Source organism: Boleophthalmus pectinirostris, unplaced genomic scaffold, assembly GCF_026225935.1.
Source record: "Boleophthalmus pectinirostris isolate CB_2022bp ecotype Guang Dong unplaced genomic scaffold, ASM2622593v1 HiC_scaffold_10, whole genome shotgun sequence".
NCBI lineage: Eukaryota > Metazoa > Chordata > Actinopteri > Gobiiformes > Gobiidae > Boleophthalmus > Boleophthalmus pectinirostris.
Window position 1 is genome coordinate 27,820,920 of NW_026570971.1, and position 20,547 is coordinate 27,841,466.

General features: G+C 37.5%; 1 protein-coding gene across 1 annotated transcript in view; it reads left to right on the forward strand.

The window, feature by feature from the left end:
* Nucleotides 1-1,430: 1,430 nt before the first annotated feature.
* The window catches only part of clmna (calmin a), a 57,049-nt gene continuing 37,932 nt past the window's right edge, over nt 1,431-20,547 (forward strand). The window contains exon 1 of the mRNA XM_055155387.1: nt 1,431-1,495. Coding sequence (XP_055011362.1) covers nt 1,431-1,495 — 65 coding nt within the window. The remainder of the gene's footprint in view (nt 1,496-20,547) is intronic.

Consider the following 20,547-nt stretch of genomic DNA (forward strand, 5'->3'; position numbering starts at 1 on the left):
TCACACATTTGGCTAACCTTTTATTATTAGTCTGTCTGCATCTCCAAAGCTCAAAATGCTCTGTTAATAAAGTGGTTTTCAAGTTTCGGTATTGTAATTTAAGTAATGACTCTAGTGAAGGTGCATGGAGTTTTAAAACACTTGAGCACGTGGAGCACTTCCTGTACTACAACATGACATCACAAGGTGGAATAGCAGTTTTGTTTTAAGAGAAGAACTCAGCCTAAATATGCAGGGTTTGTGTGTTTAACATGCATGAATGAATACAAAACACAACTCCAGGTATGTTTGTGATGAGGAACCATTATAACATAGATCAGAAAATAGCATAATTTGCTTTAAAAAAAAACTGCAGTCTTTGTGATTTGCTATTTTCATACATTCAAATTATGATTTTAATTCACGTGTGATTAATTTTGCATTTCTAAAATGTATATTCTATAAAGCATTTCTAGAGGAGCATGTATCTCTTCATCTGTCTGTCTGCTTGCTGAATGTGCGGAGGTGGTTCTAGCCTTTTTTTATAGTCTCCATCGCCGCGGTAACAGTCTTCTCTATGTCTAATTGGCACATTATGGCAGAACTGTGAGCTGTGGTTCACTTTGAAGTAATCCCTATGACTTTTAAATAAGAATGACAGAGTAAGATCACTAAACTAGGCCTATATAGCCAGAACTTTAGCCACTATTTTGAACATTTTAATTGGACTATTTTTTATTTTGCTGTTTTTTTTTACCACATTTCTTATTGGAATAATTGTTATGTTGGAATAGAAAATCAGAGAGATAATCACTTAAATGTAAGATTTTGGCTGAATGTTAAACTGAACATTTACCTGTTCCATTGCAAGTCTGTTGTTCACTATCTTGTCTATGAACGATTACTAAATGTTGTATATTACACATAATAGACTCTTGTGAGCTTTAAGCCATGTTATAATGTTGTTGCCTCATCAAAAACATGCCTGAAGTTGTTTAGTTTCATTCCCATACGTTTGGGTAATCCTGCATTAGTCTGTCTACATCTCAAAGCTCGAAATGCTCTGTTCCACCTTGTGATGTCATATAGTGGTAGTTTTCACATTACCAGCTACTTTTTACCTTTTCTTCATTAGAGATTGGCAATTCCAGGTCTGAAATCATCTAAATGATTCTAGTGAAGGTTTATGAAGTTTAAAAACACAGTGGAGCACTTCCTGTATTACCACATGACATCACAAGGTGGAACAGTGTTTTCTTTGCAGTATTTGTGTGTTAAAAATGTGTGAATGAAACAAAACACAACTCCAGGTTTGTGATGAGGGAAGAACATTATAACATCGATCAGAAAATAGTTTAATATGAGCCCCTTTAATAACCTTATAAGTATTATTCCAGGGCCAGAGTGTTATAAAGTGGTGGTGATGTGCTAAATGCTAATGCTCTATAATGATGAGGGAGCTGTCAACATCCTGTCGTTACGTCAACATGAAGAACCACATCGGCCTCAGTGTGAGGTCAGCTACTGTTACTGAGCCAGTGAACTCAAACTATGAGCATAAGTCATCATTTGCGTTTTTAAAGTACTGTCATTTGTACATGGCGTAGTCTTGCTCTGGGCTTGTCCCTATTAACCCCAGTGAAGTCAGCTTGTCTCAACATTAAGCATATGAAAGTTAATATGGCTTTAAAATACAGAATTGTCTTGACATCTTATTGTTATATTAGATTGAATGAATTTGAATTGAAAAGGCCTAGTTCATGCTATTTTCTTTCTTTTTTGTAATGTTTCCTTATCAAAAACATACCTGGTGTTATGTTTTTTCATTCACACATGTAATACAGAAAGTGCTCCACTGTGTTTTTAAACTCCTTACACCTTCACTAGAATCAGTTGGATGATTTCAACCCTGGAATTGTCACTGTCTCCTGTACAAAAGGTACAAGGGAGCGGTTATCTTGAAAGCTGTCACATGACATCATGAGGGGGAACAGAACATGTTGAGCTTTGGAGATGTAAACAGACTATAATAAACTGGGATTACTCAATCGTGTCAATGAAACAAACACAACTTCAGGTGTGTTTTTGATGAGGTAACGGCATTATAACAGATTAAATTATTGTTTAAAGCTTCCAAGAGGTAGTAGTAGTAGTGATGGTGGTGGTAGTAGTAGTAGTGGTAGTAGTAGTTAGTAGTAGCTAGTAGTGGTAGTAGCAGTAGTTAGTAGTAGTAGCGGTAGTAGGTGGTGGTAGTAGCAGTAGTTAGTAGTAGTGGTAGTAGTAGTAGTAGTAGTAGTAGTTAGTTAGTACTAGTAGTACTAGTAGGTAGTAGTTAGTAGATAGTAGTTAGTAGTTGTAGTAGTAGTAGTTAGTAGTGGTAGTAGTGGTAGTGGTAGTAGTGTAGTGTAGTAGTAGTAGTAGTAGTAGTAGTAGTAGTAGTAGTGTGTAGTAGTTGTAGTAGTTGTTGTAGTAGTTGTTGTAGTAGTAGTAGTAGTAGTAGTAGTAGTAGTAGTTGGTTGTAGTAGTAGGAACAAAAAAGGAATTGACCTATAATTGTAAGTCATTTGCTGCTCCCGTTCTTGTTTTGTGTCTAATCCACTGTATGAAGTTTATCAGCAGCTTTACTCACTGAGCTCCTCCACTGTTGTTTACTCTGTGTGAGTGGTTTCCATGGCAGCACTGTTTGTGTACCTGCCCCGGGTGAGCGGCGTCCTGGCCTGATCCTTCAAAAGAGGTGTGAGTTTTTAAGTGTGTAAAACTACCTCAACTATTTACAAGTATCCAAATTTCCAGGGGCTGTCATCTTTGACTAGTCATGCATTAGAAAGACAGAAAGTAATCTTAAACTAGAAGCAGTCAGCACTAAACTTGGACTGAAAATGGACTATTCTTTTTTTTGTTTTGTTTTTTGTTTAATATATATATAGGTGCATTTTCAGTACTTTTTACCATACAGCTTTTACTTTACTTACTTTTACTTTTGAATTATTAACTGCTGTCTCTGGCCATTTTGTTTTCACAGCAACCCATGAATACTATTAAATAAAGACTTATCTTACCTATAAACCTATTTGTACAATCGTAAAAATTTTAATGTACTGTTGCTTTTCTACCAAAGAATTACTGAAGTGAATTCCAGAGTTTTAAATGACATTGACATATATACATTTTATTCTATTCTTCTCTAAATCGTGAAATTCAACCTCTGCTAGGTTAAACTTGAGCCTTTCCAAGCTTCAACTGTACAAAAATTTTATTGTAGGTTTAATAAAGTAAATTGGTATAATGTTTTTCTTTGACTTGATGACTAAACGTAGTAGTATGAATTTAAAGGGTTCATATTATTATTGCTATAGTTTTGTTTAATCATCACAAACATGCACATTTTGAGTTCATGCCACCTTGTGATGTCATGTGGTGTTTTTAACTCCATACACCTTCACTAGAATGATATGTATAATTTCAGCAATGGAATTGCCAGTCTCTACTAAACAGTAAACAAAAGGTAAAATGTTGCTGTTAACTTAAAAACTGCTTCTACATGACATCAGAAGGTGGAACATTTTGAGCTTTGGAGATGACGACAGACAAAAAAAGAAGGATTACGCAAACATGTGTGAATGAAAGGTATGTTTTTGAAGATTTAACAACATCCTACCATGGCTTAAAACTCACAATATTTAGTTATGCAAAATATGAGACCTTTAAGAAAACTTGTGCAAAGAAAAAAAAACTAAGTTGTAAGAGTTGTAAGATATAGGGGCTAACTGGGACAAAATCAAGCTTATATTACTATGTACCATCAGCTGTACAAGCACCAGCATTTGAGAAGCATTATCTGTTTGGTATTTGTCCTGGAGTGGATAAAAGCTGTCTCCTCTGCTCTAATCCTGTCCACTGCCAAGACAGACCAATTAACTTAAGGGCCTTCATAAGACAAAGAGCCACTGTCGCCCACAATCCCTCACAGAACTACTCATCATCTTTACTAGAGGTGTGTTTCCAACTGCCCCACAAGACTTAATTAGCGCTTATTATATTTGCTTTCAGTCTGGACCTTGTGTTCTGCCTCTTTCAGCCCAGAAATGTCATCAACACGTCATTCAAAAAGCGCCGCACTGGCTTCTCTATGCAGATTGCAGTGTTTGCATGGTAAACAAATGAAGCTTTGCAGACAAACTGGCTGCTGTGAGGAGTGAATGATTGACAAAAATCCAGCTTAAACTCAGGGTTAAACATCCATATAACTAAACATAACATAGTATTTGTAGTGTTGACACTTCCTATATCGCATTGCACAGACTTAGACTTAGAAGGGAGTTATGTGGCCAGTCTGGATGCACCTGTACTTTAGTGTGTCATTTGTGAAGCTTAGTTGGAGATTTTATGAACGAACCAGTAGTTTTGTGTTTGAAAGAGGGCTCATACTACATAGCATGAAGAGGAAATGCTTGCAAGATTATGTCATGATAGTGGTTTCGATTGAGAGACACAACACAGTAGTTTAAAGTATGAGGAAATTAATGAGGAAATACTGACATATATTTTTACATTGGGTTTTTCTTGTGTTTAATTCTTGGTGTCCAGTTTCAAGTTTGTCAAAAGTATGGAAAATCACATACTAATCACATGCTAAAACTAGTATCGAAACTAGATACTCATCCGTGAGGCAGATCAGTTCTGTCAGAAAGCCCGGACACTAATGCATCTTACAAAATGGCACGGACTTGGAAAGCACTTAAGAAAATGGGAGCGGGTGGTGGTTGTTTTTAAAGATTTGACATACGATAGTTTAAACTGTTTATTCCTATTATTGTTTATGCTGCTGTTGACCTGGACCTGAGTGCAGTGTTTTGTTTATGTGTATTTTTATACTGAAATGACAAATAAATTCTGATTCATTTCAGCAAGTATCGATACTAGGGGGGTAACGATATCCAAGTCTCACTGTATGATATTTATTGTGATGTTTTGTGGAGGCTAACAAAACTGTTAATATGCTACTTTTTCCTCTAAAAATGCCTTGATAAAACTTAATCCAAAGAAATAAGACTCTAAAGTGCTTAGAACTGTTATTTCTTCTTGTAGTCTGCATTGAAAAGGAGCAGAGGATCGTGGTCTATGTTGTTCCCTCTGCCTTTTTTTTTTAGCTATTGCTGCATCGTAACTATTTTTTAAGCAAAGAAGGCTGCAAGAAAGTACTATGATTTAACATTCTATTCTAAATAAGTAGTTTTTTTTTTGTTTTTGTTTTTTTATCGGAATCTGTTTGAGTATCAAGTCTATCTTTTAGAATCAAAATTGAGTTGGACATTTTAATATCGTGACAACACTAGTCTTGTCCAAGCCTAACTTAAGATCTGAAGATGGGTCCTCCGCTCCTGACAGGTTGCCCCAGCAACACTGAAGCATGTTTAATGTTTGTCTACCATCATTAGACACTCAAATCACTTAGCATACAGCTAGCTAGCCACTCATGGACATTTAAATTCATAGAGTACCCTTACACTGGAGACAAAGTGGGTTAAGTGTCTTGCCCAAGAACACAATTACATCAAACACACTGGTGGGAACAGAAATTGCACCACCGAACTTCGGCTCATGGGAAAATACTATACATGGGGACCTTGTAGAACCAACCATTATGATGTAAGAAATAATCTAATTTTTCCCACATATTTTCCAATGTGCTTTTAAACATCCTTCATTACACAAAATTGACTCTTGTGAGCTTTTAGCCATGTCATAATGCTGTTACGTCATCATAAACATACCTGGAGTTGTGTTTTGTTTCATTCACACTTGTTAGAGTAACCCTGCATTATTCTTCTCCAAGTTCAACATGCTCTGTTCCACCTTGTGATGTCATGTGAAGCAGTAGTTTTCAACTTAACAACTACCTTTTATCTTTACTTCAATAGAGATTGGCAATTCCAGGGCTGAAATTATCCGCATGATTCTGGTAAAGGTGTATGGAGTTTAAAAATACAGTGGAGCTTTTCTTGTATTATTATCACATGACATCACTAGGTGGAACAGAGCGTTGCCTACATATGCAGTGTTTGTGTGTTAAATGTGTGAATGAAACAAAACACAACTTCAGTTAAGTAGCATAATATGGGCTCTTTATCTATACTTGAGCAAATAAACTCTTGAACCTGAACCTAAATGTAACCAAAAGGGTCCAGTAAAGAAATAAATAGTTGCCGTTAATTAATACAGTCCAGAGATATTAGCATTATCATTGAAAGGTGTAGCCAAGCTTTTAGTTATCTGAGTGCTTCTAGGTGTAATTTCACTGAGCTTGACATCACGAAATATAATCCATCTAAACTTTTCCCAAAGAGAAAATGCGTCCTTGTGCCCATCATCAATGACAAGCCAAAAACTAATAACTCTGTGGCTTAGGAACTAGACTTTTACGCCAAGCTCAGCACTTTGGGGACCTCAAGTGTATCTCTTCATCTTTATTATTGTCAATAAATGGAAATTAAGGGCAGTGTCAAGTTGAATAGTACTTTCCCCATTGGTGGACCTTTCCATACCAGATTTTTTACTGTCTTACAGAACTTGCCAAACTGAACTAACAGCTTGCAGTGGTCCAAAGTTATTCTTCACTTACCTTATGCATTCTGAGCATCCTAAATAATCACCTGGATGAGTAACTTTTCAGGTTGGGGGTCTCTCACTTGCTGGAGATGTTATTACTTTGACTGGATTGTTTTCGTTAGTTTCTTGATTCCTGATTATCAGACAATACTATCTGACCTCAAAGAGTTTTATACCATATACCTGGGGCAAGACAATTTTTGCTCAAATAAATACATGTGAAAAACCAGGTACAGGGCTTTAATACGGCTCTCTAAACTGCTTTCTTAGTAAAATTATAAAGACCATGTGATACATTCTCTTCCCGTCTCCCGTGGCGACAGGCCCCCAAGCCGAACCTGATTGTAAAACGCCTGCTGTCGAGAGTGATTCATAAATTAACAGTTTGATAAATGAAAGTATGACGGAGGGGAGCTGCAATCCCATGCTCCCAAAATGTTACGAGAATATCCATTACTCAAGTGGATCCGGGATAATTGGTTTCGTCGGCACAGAGCAATTTAAAAAGGCTTATTTTAACAATTTACAACAAAAAAGCATGTTCAGTCATTTGGCACACTTTATACCCCTTTCTATTTTATGAGGTTGGCTCTGGATGAGTTATAGAAAATGCTAATTAGTATCGAAAACCACTTCTGTGCCTCTAAATAGCCAGGAAATATATTGGGTTCATTTTCAGGTTAAAGATGCACTTTGTAATGTTTCTTGTGAGGGGTATGGATGTTCATGGAGATGTTTTTGGAGATGTATTTGCTTTGCCTAAACTGTATAAAGAAGTGGGCTAAGGGAGTGTGACATCACCCGTAGCACTCTGCTCCAGTCAAATGAAGCTCACTGAGACTTGTGGTTATAGGTCGAATTTGGAGCCAGGTCCATATTAGAAATATTGACAAAATAGTGAAATAAAAACAACAGGATCATGTAGAGTGGGTTAATACAAACATTTTAAGAACAAAATGAGGAGCCTGACCGCAGCAATTACAGAAAGAGGGGCAACAATTTTTCAATACAAAGTGAACTGGAGCCGGAGTCAGTGGAGCAGGAAGCACACCTATGCTTACTTCTTATTTGGAATGCAGCAGCTAGCAGGTTAGTCATTTATATTTATATTTTTGCTGCTGATTTACAGGTGTTTTTATTACTTTAAAATACCGTAATAATAAGATGCATTTTTATTGTGAGTGGGATCGCCTCTTCACAAACGTGACCTGTAACATACTAATGGTGTCACATACTTGTCTCCATTGAGAAACTTTTCAATTTTAATGCCATAATTTTGGTGCCAAGTCAGAAGAAAATACATCTGTCTATTAATGCAAGGAACGTCTGTGTATGTGTTTGTTTGTTTGTCTGTTTCATGCATAACTCTTGAGCCGCTCATCCGACCGATCTCAAATTCGGAGAGTGTCATCTTAATGGTACGGGTGTGTGCATTGCCAATTTTCATGTTGTTAAAACAAAAAATGCCAAAGATCTGGTCTGATTTAAATAAAGGTACCTTGCAGAGGAAATGTTCAAACAAGAGTATAATTTTAGCACTTACAGATGTGAAGTTTTGACCATTTTTACCCACCTGTAGTAAAAAATTTTTGTTGTGTTGTATGCACGACAGCGGACTGAGTAGTTATAGCCCTCTCGCCACATAGTAAGAAGGTTCCAGGTTCGACTCCTATGCTTTTATCTGTGGAGTTTGCCTGTTTTCCTTATGTCTGGCTGGGTTTCCTCCAGGCACTCCCCCATATTTTTATAATGTAGCTTCAAGGCACTCAAAGAGCATTGCATCAAGGAACCACTCCCCCACCACACACATTTTCATACACCAGTGTATGCAGACAATCAGGGTAAGATGAGTTAAGTGTTTTGCACAAAAACACAACAAGAACATTCATTTGTGGGAGCTAGAATCGCACTGCCAACTTGTCTTAGTTAAACCAATAGGGCCCACTTACCATGACATTTACAATTGGAACAAACCTCTTCCTTAGCAAAGCAAATTCCTGTTATTAATGTATCTTTTTTGCAGTGCTTTTACTTTCCACATTACTTTCACAGAGGCTCATTTGTGAGTAATTAGCTCATTGGAAACCGTAGGAAAAAGACACATGTAGTCAGTAATTGCGTAAATTCAGAATCTACCTTCATAAAGACTTCATTATGTCCTGTGAAATGAAGTCACTATTGAGGTAATGTTTCCAGGTGTTTTGTCCAGTGCTTCTGCTCTATGTCATAGTCCTCATACTTTATTATAATGGGGTCACTGTATCCACACTTCTTAATGTTTTGTCCAGGAAAGGTGTCATTTTTCCAACGAGTGACGGAACTTTTAGGATGACCTCACAGTCTACTAAAGGTTCATTTTTAATACAATTCAACAAAAGCTTATTCATTGGTCCCTTGTGATAATTACGTCACCCATAACTCTTTAAAGGTTAAGGTACACTTGTTTGTTTGTCCTCTGCATTTGACCCGTCCAGACTGTCAAGAGAATTGGGCACCAGATCATGAGCTAGGCTGGATTTTTGGGTTGTCTTGGGGTGAAAGTTAGCCAGGCTGGCGCCACCTAGTGCCTCTGCTCAATTTACTTTCCCTCCAACGAGTAGGTCAGGAATCGGAATACACTAGACAGTTTGCAAAAACCCGATTTCGGGGCCAATCAGTGAAGAGCCATACATTCTGTGTTGCCAACGATTCCCGTGATCGAGGATTTAAAGCCCGAACAAAGTGAATGATTGGTGAATTTTATCAAGAGGAAAGACGTTATTGCCCTTCTTCCTACAGGATTTGGGAAAAAGCTTAATATGCCAGTTAGCCCTGTTAGCGGTGCATTACATACGTAATGATGAATAGCAGCGACTGGTTAAATGAAAAGAAGTATCCACCTACTGTCAATTGAACAAATCCTAATGCTGCAAAGTCAGATGATTTCCACGAAGTGAAACCGGCTGATGAATCAGGCTAGGTGAAAGTAGCTCAGGTAGTAGAAAGTTTGCCCACTGATCTGAAGGTTGGCAGTTCGAATCCCTCTTTCGACATAAACGTTATTGGTTGAGTTCTCAAATCCACAGACGCACAAGTTGGCAGTAGGGCTGAGTGTCATTAAAAAGCTGCCGATACAATACATACCTCGATACGTAGGCCACGATACAATACATACCTCAATACAGTGAGCTTTCACTTTGATACGATATATTTCAGATTGATTTGATATGGTTCAATAAAACATAATGGCTTAAATCATGGCTGTGATACTAAAAGTCTTAGTTTAAACCACTTCTTGTGTAAAGTTCATTGACCGTATAGTGAGTGGACAAAGCTGACACGCGAGCTGCTGGGTGCCAAATAGGAAGTTCGCCAGGAGGCTCTTCCAGCTCCTTCTGACTCTGGCTCCAATTGACTTACATTTGAATCTTGTCGCCCCTCTCTCTGTAAGTGCTGCTGTGAGCCTCGCCTTAAAATGTTCGTATTAACCTGCTCTACATGATCCTGAAAAATTGTATTCATAACATAGTGCCTTGCTCCAGATTTGCTCCTGTAACCGTGAGCATTGCGAGCTTCATTTGAGCAGCGCTGAACACTATAGGTGATATCACACTCGCTTAGTCCACTTCTTTTATACAGTCTATGGTAAAGTTAATATGAAGCACAAACATTTAAATTCTCAAAAGAGTGAAAATGTCAAATGTGTTGCATAAACAAGTTTCTTTCCTCTAAACAAGCAACAAAACTGTAGCGCTGTAACAAAATAATTTAGTAAAGTATACCAAAAAATACTCTTGGCGATATATCGATACAGCAGCCCAAAATATCTATACTGCATCATCACATTAAATGATACGATATATTGATATTTCGATATTTTTGCTCACCCTAGTTAGTGGTGCGATGCTAGCTCTCACAGATGAATGCTGTTGTTGTGTCCTTAGGCAGGACACTTAACCCATCGCACCCCTAGTGTCTGTGTACACTGGTGTATGAATGCGTGTGTGGTGGGGGAGTGGTTCCTTAATGTAAAGCTCTTTCTCTTTGAGTGCACTGAAGCTACTAGTATATAAAAAATATGGAGGAAACCCAACTAGACATGGAGAAAACGGGCAAATTCCACAGATAAAAGCACAGGAGTCAAACCTGGAACCTTCTTGCTGTGAGGCAAGAGCGCTATAGCTACTCAGCCACTGTCTTGCTTATAACAAAACTACAATTTTGACCTACGGGTGGGTAAAATTGGTCAACAATTCACATCTGTAAGTGTTTTGTTGATGTTTGAGTATTATTATTAAAATTTGAAAGAACCCTAAAATTATACTCTTGTTTGAACAGTTTATTTAAGTCAGATGGTTTATTCCAGTTTTATATTTGTGTCTTATTACATTTGCATATTTTCAGAACTCAATATTATTATGTAGAAGATATATAGCTTACTTAGACCACCACTTAAGTCAATGAGAACCTGCCTGGTGCTGTTAGATTTACTACAGCTGTAATGCGTTTTACTACAGGCACTTTCAAAGACCATGAACTACTTAAAAAACTCAGGAATGTTAACCTTCCCTTTTGAATGAGAGAACAAAGTCTAATTTTAGTTACAAAGCTGTACTCCCCGAGGGCCTATGTATTTGGCTTGCCAACTATGGGAACATAAAAGACGTAATGTTGCTGAAAACCTGCTTTGGTCTGGTCTTTTCTCTCCTTTGGACTAATATGGACAATGGTGTAAAGTGTGCCACACAAAAGAAACTGAGAATGCTTTGAAATGTGTTTACCAAATGTGACACATGGTAGGTTTTGATGCGTTATTATTTAAAGCTGCACTGTGTAACTTCTCTGGTTTGTGTGTGTGGGTCACCTGCTATGTTATTGCTTTACCTGGAATGTTCCACCGTAGGGCATTAAATGTATATATTTTACAGTGTTTAATGGCAAGACAAACTTGGATTAATGGCATTCATGGCTTTTGTAACATGAAGATCGGTACATTTAATGCCCTACTGTGGAACATTTTGGACAAAGCAAGTGTACTGACAGCTTAAATTGTGAACCCAATTTTGAATGATAATTTCTTTAGTGTTTATAATATTTTGTTTTGTATTTGGGAATGTAAGTTCACTGCAACTTCACACAGATACGTGCATAGCTACAGAATTGTGGAGTTTAAAATACAATGTAAAGTGAATCAGCTATTGTCAAGAAAACCACTATTGTGTACAGTTGCCTCTCGCTCTATCACGGTTCACTTTTTGCGATATCGCTGTTTCTCGATTTTTTTATTTTTTATTTTTTGTGCGATTTTTGCATGCCTTTTTTTTTTTTTTTTTTTTTTAAACAACATATGAACGTGCATTGTGTTCCTCCCCCTTCGTCCTGATTGGCTGTAGACCATTGTCAATCAATCTCCTCCATGCTGTGTCTCCTGTACAGTACAGAATGCGTTCAGCTGCCAATATTACATAAATGTTGGATCTCTAGTAGTGTGATTCTGAAGTGCTGTATGTTTGTAAGTTTTCTCCCCGTCAAAACCCACAATGTCGACGAAACATTCTGCACCGACAAAGGCAGAGAAAGATTCAAACCATCACACAAAAAGTTAGACTTCTGGACATACTGAAGAAAGGTAGAAGTTACACGGTTGTAGCAGATTCCTGCACTGGGTTCAGTCCTGTTTTAGCCCTCCTTGTTCAGTCCTGGAATCAGTCCTAGGTTAGTCCTGGTTTAGTCTTGGTTCAGTGTGTGGCGTATGCAGCGCAAAAGTTTGGTATAATCTCTGGGTAACGGGCGGGTGTGGTGCTGTACTACGTGGGTACGGGTCTCCAAAAATGGACATAAAGAAGGAGAAAAATAACATAAGGCCACAGCTGCAATAAGTTTTAAGAAGGATGCACAAAGGATTAAATGTCCTGTCTGAGCAAAGTGTATAGAGTGTGTTTTGAGGGGTTTTACAGCCTTAAAACAGATAGAATAATTGTAAAATATAAAGTTGACTACCTTGCGGATTTCGCCTATCACGGGTTATTTTTAGAACCTAACCCCCGTGATAAATGAGGGACCACTGTATATGTAAATAGTGGATGGATGAGGTGACTGAGATTGAAGGGGACAGTAGTTTTACTTATTGATTTGACTGAATGAATGATTGCTTTAATATACATTTGCATTGTATTTGCATTTATGACATCTTCTGTCCGGGGACTGAAGGTGGAAATTTGCAGTCTTACTATAATCTGACGCATACCTGTAGATTAATGTTTTTTAATGTATTTTCCCTGATCTTGATCTCCTCTAGTCTATCTTGTGCTTTGTATTTGCGCGTTGGGGACACTTGAAGTAGTTAAACACTATATTTGAATGGCCTTGGTATTATCACTGCAGAATTTGAGTGTTGTTTTAGGAGCCAGAGCCAAGGTTTGTGACTTTTTCAAGTAGTGCAGATGAATGTCTTAATTATGTGTTCGCACTGCAGGAAATTTCCCCTGGGCCCAGCACTTTCTGATGTAGTGGAGCCATGATACTGCATTTTCAATAGACAGAAGGCAGCTCTATATTGTGCTGTGGGTGCTATCTGTTTTTATTGAGTTACCAAGACAACATGCGGTATCCTAAGTTGTTTGAGAGTCATAGAAGAAGAAGAAACATTTACACTAAAGCAGTAACAGCACTAAGCGCAGCAGCACAGCATACGAGCAGCAGGTATGGCTTTCTACTTTAACCAGTCAGACAATTTACACTAGCAGTGTCATATGCCCGTCCAATGGCTGTCATTGGAGTTGGAGTTCTAATTTTTCAGCATCAACGGAGATTCTCCTGGCTTTTTATCAGGGGCAAGACAGGAGATAAACACGTAGTCTCAAAATAAACTTCCGATGCTCTTTCAAAATACGTTCTCTAAAAACACTACAGTCATATAAACACTGTGCGTCGCGTCCAGGAGCTCTGGGAATGGCTTGTGATGGACTACGAAAAGTTTACAGCCGTGGAGGATAAATATAAAACATTTTACAACATCAGAAAGCAATTTTACAAGAAGAGCTTCTGAAGGAAAAGGTGCGTGGTGCAGATGACCAAATTGAATATAGTTCAAATAACACGAGCAATGCAGATATGGCTCGTTATCGCTGCAAAGCATCGTCTCTCTTGTTATCAACGTTTGTTTGGTGATTTAAAGTATAATTCATCCAATCAACAATGAATATATGAGCAATGTAAAACACTTAGTGTTTAAACATCAGAATACAGAGGCTGGTGTCGCAGGAGCAGCTCTGCTTCCTGGTGTAAATACAGTTAATCGATCTCAATATACTTTTTTTTAATCTAAACTTTAAAGGGACAGTCTGAAATTTTTGACATAGGACCTCATTTCCTAGTTAGCCAGTGTTGGAGATGTGTGGAGACACTTTTTTAGCAAATCTATTTTTGCGTCAGACTATCAATATAAATGTCTGTGTCGACAGAATAATGTTTGAAATAAAACTAACTATTTTTTTCAGCACCAACAGAATTTTACTTGGCCGGTAAAATAGGTTCTAGGTGATATCAGTCCGCTGCTGCCAAGCTTTCTATCAGGAAGTACAACATTCTGCTGCTGCTCAGACATAAATCCTTCAACTGCAAGGTTGGTTTTACTTCTAAAATTATTCTATCAACACAGACATTTACATCGACAGTCTATTGTAATAATAGATTTGATTCAGGTGTTTTGTGGAGTGGGTAAGACTGTTTTTAGTGGCAGGCTAACTATGGCCATTGACATGCACTAGCCTAGCACCTGCAACCTCCGCAAATACAAGAACTGGATGGAATATTTAAAAAAGTGTCTCCACATGTCTCCAACACTCTGACTAACTAGAAAATGAGCCCTATGTCCAAAATTCAGACTGTCCCTTTAATTTCACCATACCTACATACTATGTTAACTTATTGTGTCACCTTCTTGTTTCTATGGAAAGCTTCAAATGTTCCACAGATGACTAAACAGATCTGTCACATGTCAAAAAGTGTCTCCACCACTCCAACACTCTAGACTAACTAGGAAATGAAATTCCATATGCTCAAAATTCTTAATTCAGACGTCCCTTTAATTTCTACCATACCTACATACCTTATGTTAACTTACCATATGTGTCTTACCTTCTTGTTTCTATGGATATGTCACTTTGTGCTTGCTCTGCTTCAACATGTACTCCACAGTATAAACAGTTATAAACAGATCTGTCAGCTAACAGATAACATGTTATCTATCATTTCATTATTTGGTCATCATTGGTTTTTCATAGCTTAAAAATAACTGAAAGCATCTGCAGATTGTGAGCAGGGTTGCCTCTCCAGAGACCTGACCTGCAACTTGGTCTGTTTTCATCTCCCTGACGATAGAAAGGTTTAATGCCATACTGTGAAACATTCCAGACAAAGCAATAACATCTCCATGGAAGCAAGCATTTGATTTGAAAATTTACTCAATAGACCTATAATTTGCCTCTAGGTACGTTGGCAACAAGCTATGCAAGCAAGAGTTTAGGAAGACATGTTTATCATTTATGTTAACTTATCTAATGAAGAGTCTTTTTTTTTTATTGCTACCAACCTAAGAAAAATGTAATACTTTGAAGACATGCATTACTTTGACTGGGACATGCATTACTGGGAGTGGGGTTGCCTCTCCACAGATCTGGCCTGTAACTAGGCTGATGATGGTGTCACACATTTGACTCCATGGAGATTTGGAACATTCCAGTAAAAGCAATAATAGACCTTCCACCAACAAAAAGTTACTTAGTGAACCTTTAATCTACCCACTAACTTACTGGTGCCGCATTTTTGAGTATGTTCGAAGTCAACACAGCTTTAAGTTGGCTCCCAGTATTTCCTTTGTTCCGATCTTGTGTTATTCTAAGTTGCTATTTTTAAGAACTTTTCCTCATCTTTTTATTTCAGTGATTTTGTGCCCACATCTTCCTCCCGGCTTGTGTCATCTTTCTTTTGTTTCCCCATTGCTCCTCTTCCCATTCTTCTTCTTCTCTTCTTCTCCTCCCTTCTTCTTCGCCAACCTCTTCTCCTCCTGCTTCCATCTCCTCCCTCTTCTTATCTCCTTCTGTTTCTTCTCTCTCCTTCCCTTTGTCCTCCTCTTCCTCCTCTACTCCTTCCTCTCTCTTATTCCATTTTCTTTCCCATCTTTCCTCTTCTTCTTCTCCCTTCCCCTCCCCTCCTTTTTCTCTCCCTCCTCCTCTTCTTATTCCTTCTCCTTTCTCTGTCCTCCTCCTCTACTTTGTCCTCCTCTACCTCCTTCTCTTCTTATTCCTCCTCCACTCTTTCTCTCCCTCTTCCCCTCCTCTCTTCTTCATTCACCTTTTTTCTCCTCCTGTTCCTAGTCCTCCACTCCTCTTTCTCCTCCTCTCCTCCTCCTCCTTCCTCCTTCCTTCTTCTTTCTCCCTCTTTCTCTTCCCCCAGCGACATGTCTTGAATAACAAACCTTTGGGGGATTCTCTCTCTTTGACAAAGGCGGTTCCCTGCAGACAGAATAGACCCATGCCAATGAAATGAGCCCCAGCCACCACTGCAAATTCACATCACTTTATTCTTCTTTCTTCTTTATTATTGTCAAACAGCAATAATTTCACGTTATTAGTATCTACTAGGGTTATCAAAAGTCAGATACTAATCCATACTAAAACTTGTACTGAAACTAGATACTTTTTAAGACTCATAACTGGATAAAGTATGACCTTTCTTCAACAGTTTGATCTTGAGTTTTATCAGAACTAGCGTAAGACCACGTGGTTTAATACACAAATAGTTTAGTTAGTTAATTTAGTTATGTCAAGGGTGGGGCATGTGGCAGATCAATTAGTATCCTAGTTTTTGACCTGATCAGTGAAGCGAAAAAAAAAATAAAAAATCCACATGATTTTTGAAGTTTTTTTTATATTTACAAATTGCTCCCATTTGCACAAACGAACTCCGATTTCAGTGAAATTTGAATCTCTCTGCCCCAAAGTGATTTAATGTGCAAAAAAAAAAAAAAAAAAAGCAGAGCATTAATGCCCCCCTATCACTCTGTGGGCTTCTTTTTCCCTAATAGTAAAAACATTATTAGTGTTTAATGGAAATCTGTCCAAATAGTTTGAGCGAACTTTTTAGCTGCAGATTACTAGTCCAACTTTTAGCTCAAAGCTTTGAGGTTCACGCAGTTAAAAACAACCTTATTTGGCAGTTTAGTTTTGTGGGTTATGGCCGAATTTTCAGTTTAAAGTTGTGTTAATAATAATAATTTCCTTAAAGTGTATACTCACAAGACAATTCATCACATTCAATGAGCGCTCTCTCTGAATTACTATTGACTTCCTTCTTCCTTCCAGCACGTCGTCGTCGTCACTTCTGCTTTTTAGTACATTACCTTTCCATCAAGAATTGTCTTGTTAATGTATTTCAGGGGTTTGTATTTGTGTTTTTGTTGCCACATGTAAATTGTAGATTAAACACAATATATATGTTTTATTTGCACTAAATCTCTAATACTAACATCTGACATTGTTTGCTTGCTGTTACTCAACTCCTCAAAATGAAAGCTGTGTCCACTATGGCCGCCACCTCGACCTCTCCATGATGGATCTATCTGCCCTCCATCACTGTTACCAGACCCGTCAAACCGTCCTCTCATCGTTGTGAAGCATCCACGGGAAGAGGAGAGAGGAAAAATCAATATCCCACGATTTCTATTGGCCCGGGTCTGATCAGTGACTTAGCCTGTGCCTCCGGTGACCCGCTCCTCCGAATGTAAACCTGAATTATGACTGACTCCGCTGCCATGGCAACCACATCAGTAGCTCAGTAGCTCCCCAATCGCTTCGGTCTGTCTGCAGAGGCAAGTTTAGCTTGCTTCTATGGATATGTCATTGCTCTGCCTGGAATGATTTACATTATGACATTTAACAGCTCTACCTTACATTTATTACATTATGGTTGGTTTTATAGCTCAAAAATACATAGAAATACAGGCATTCTGACTGTGAGTAGGGTTCTCTGTCCACAGATATTACTGTTGGTATGGTTAGGTGTCAGTGATAGAAAAATTATTGAAAAACTTTAATGCCATACTGTGAAACGTTCCAGGCAAAGCAATAACATCTCCAAAAAGAAAAGTATTCAACACACCCTCCGCCAGAAATGTAGAGGCTTCGTGTAATCACTGTGTAACAGTGCACCTTTAAAGAGAAATACACCCATCAGGCAAAACATTATGAGCGGTAATTAGTGCTGTAATTAGTCTTAATTTGTTTGAGGAACAGGTAGATGCCCTCTGACTAAAATGTATCCAGTTCAAACTTCACATGAACACATGCTGTTGTCCCTGGTGGTTGGGCAATTAATCGACTTCATGTGGTTAATTTGTTTTTTAGTAGTCGACATTTAGAAAAATTGCAAAATCGAAAAGTGAAAATAGACTATTAGTATTAGTATTAGTATATTATTTGCTCTTGACTTTCTTACTTGCATAACAGGATTGTGCAATTGCAGTCAGATATTTAAACAAATGGAATCAGTGGCAATTTACAATGTTATGCATATGATAAAAATTTAAAGTTAATTAAAAGTAAAGAGCTTCTGCTGTTTTGAAAGGTGAGCAGGTAAAATCGTAATCACCCGGTGTGTGCAAAAAAAAAAAAATCTGTTTTTATTTTGGCCATATTGTCCAGCCCTAGTGCCTGGTGAAAACCACCACACATTTCTGTCCTAACAACCATTGATTATATCTTTGTGATGTATGAAGAATGAATGTATGAACTCGTATTCTGCTACAACTAGGGGTGTAACAATAACCAAATATCGTGATATCGTATCATCAAAGTTCTCAATAATATCATGGACCATCACAATATATCAAATTACAAGTCTCTTTGCTTAAATTAAGAGTAATGGTGCAGCAAGAGCTAAAAAAAAGATGAGAGAACTACATAGACCATGATCCTTTGCTTCATTTCAGTGCAGACTACATGAAGAAATAACAGTTCTAAGCACTTTTAAGTCTTTGGATTAAGTCTTGTCCAGGCATTTTAAGAGGAAAAACTAGCATATTAACAGTTTTAGCTGTTTAGCCTCCATAAAAAATATCGCAAATAAATATTGTACCGTCGTGAGATGTATATCTTGAAAATATCATACCGAGGAGCCTGGATATTGTTACATCCCTAATCGTGAGCCTCCTCACCATATCGTGAGCTTTCCCACGATATCATAATAAATATCGTACCGTGAGACTTGGATATTGTTACACCCCTAGCTACTACCTAACTTCCTTGTAAACTTTGTAAACATAATCAATTTTTTTTTTTTTAGTATTAGTACCAATAGTATCTTAACTTATAAACATATAATTGTACCTAGAACTAATTTTGAACATGCCTCTGACCATTGTTGTCTAGCCATGCTCAAATTTTGTCTCTAATACTTAAATCTGCCAAGTGTTAATTTATTTCCTTTATTTATTTTTTATTTTGCAACTGTATCACTCTGAACCTCTCCAATTGTAATAATGGCATTCATCAGTTTTATTAGACCCAGGTTACAGGCATGGGTTAAGTGCTTTATAGTGTGTGTGTGTGTGTGTATGTGTGTATGTGTGTGAATAGTTGTGTGTGTGTATTTATTGGTCCTTCGGGGTCACTCACCGGCGATGAATGATGATTGAAAATATCGATTTTTGTTCATGTGAGGATTTTGATGTGAGGAAGCATCAAATAAGAAGATTGAGAAAGGGGAATAAAAAACAGATGTCAATAGCAATAGACACACCCCGGCTTTTGTCTATTGGCTTCTGTGTAAACAAATAGATTACAAGAGTTTTCAGTGTAACAAACATCACTTTTTTATCCCTTTGAAAATAAATTCTGAACTCTACTCATGACTAACTAACTTTTGCCCGTCAGCTGGAAGGTTGGTGATTCAAACCTCAATTAATCACCTATTATCTTTGAGTCATTGGGCAAGACACTACAAATCCATTGCCTTCAGAATAAAAATTTTACTTCTATCTTTGTTTTTTTGTTTTTTTATTATCGGAAGGTGGATGCTGTAGCTTCGACCTACTCTTTTTAGGCCATTTTATTTTATTCTGGCAGTTGTATTTGTAAGACAAACTCCTTTCAACTTAAACATGGTCTTTTATTGTTGTCTTTGCCACATTAGTTTATCCTTTCTGCTTAATTTTCCTTGTCAAAACTTCAGAGAATTAAAGAAAAAACAAATCTAACTCTTTACAATGAATAATCTGACTACTACTTATACTGCTCCAAGTGGTGAGTAAATAAATGCTTCTTTAAATTCAATAGACAAAACACTTCCCCTTGAACTATAGCTGCTCTCCTCCAGAGCTTCTATAGTTCTCAGTGTGTGACATGTTTATATCTAATAAAACTGCATATGGCCTCTTTCTGTGCTTTGGCATTGAAGTGACACTGACTTTGGTTTGTGACCTGATCGTTGTGGTTACGTAATGGAAGGACACTGTCAATGCTGAAGATGTATTCTCTGTCACATGAGATTATGGTCATAAATCTGCTCTATAGGCTCCATTACTTGTGTTGTGTGTCCTCATTTAGACTGTACAGTTTGTAGTAAATGTGTAACTATGGCGCCATGTTTATATGAAGCATGTTTGATTAAAGATTCATTATAGCGACATATTAACTTGAGAAGAGCTAGATGCTGTGTTAATGTTTGTAGATAATGGTCCTTAATCTTGTCATCTGAATTGTTGTTGGAGTCAGTGCAAACCAAGGACATTACCTGTTTTAATTACATAATTTTAATGCTCAAATCAAAATTTACGTGCAATTATCAAATTGCAAAGGCTGCAATTACAGGGTAGCCACGAGGTCTTAAAAGTCTTAAAAAGGTCTTAAATTTCATGTTCCTTAATTAAGGCCTTAAAAAGTCTTAAATTATGTTGTCCAAGTCTTATTTTTTTCACAAAGA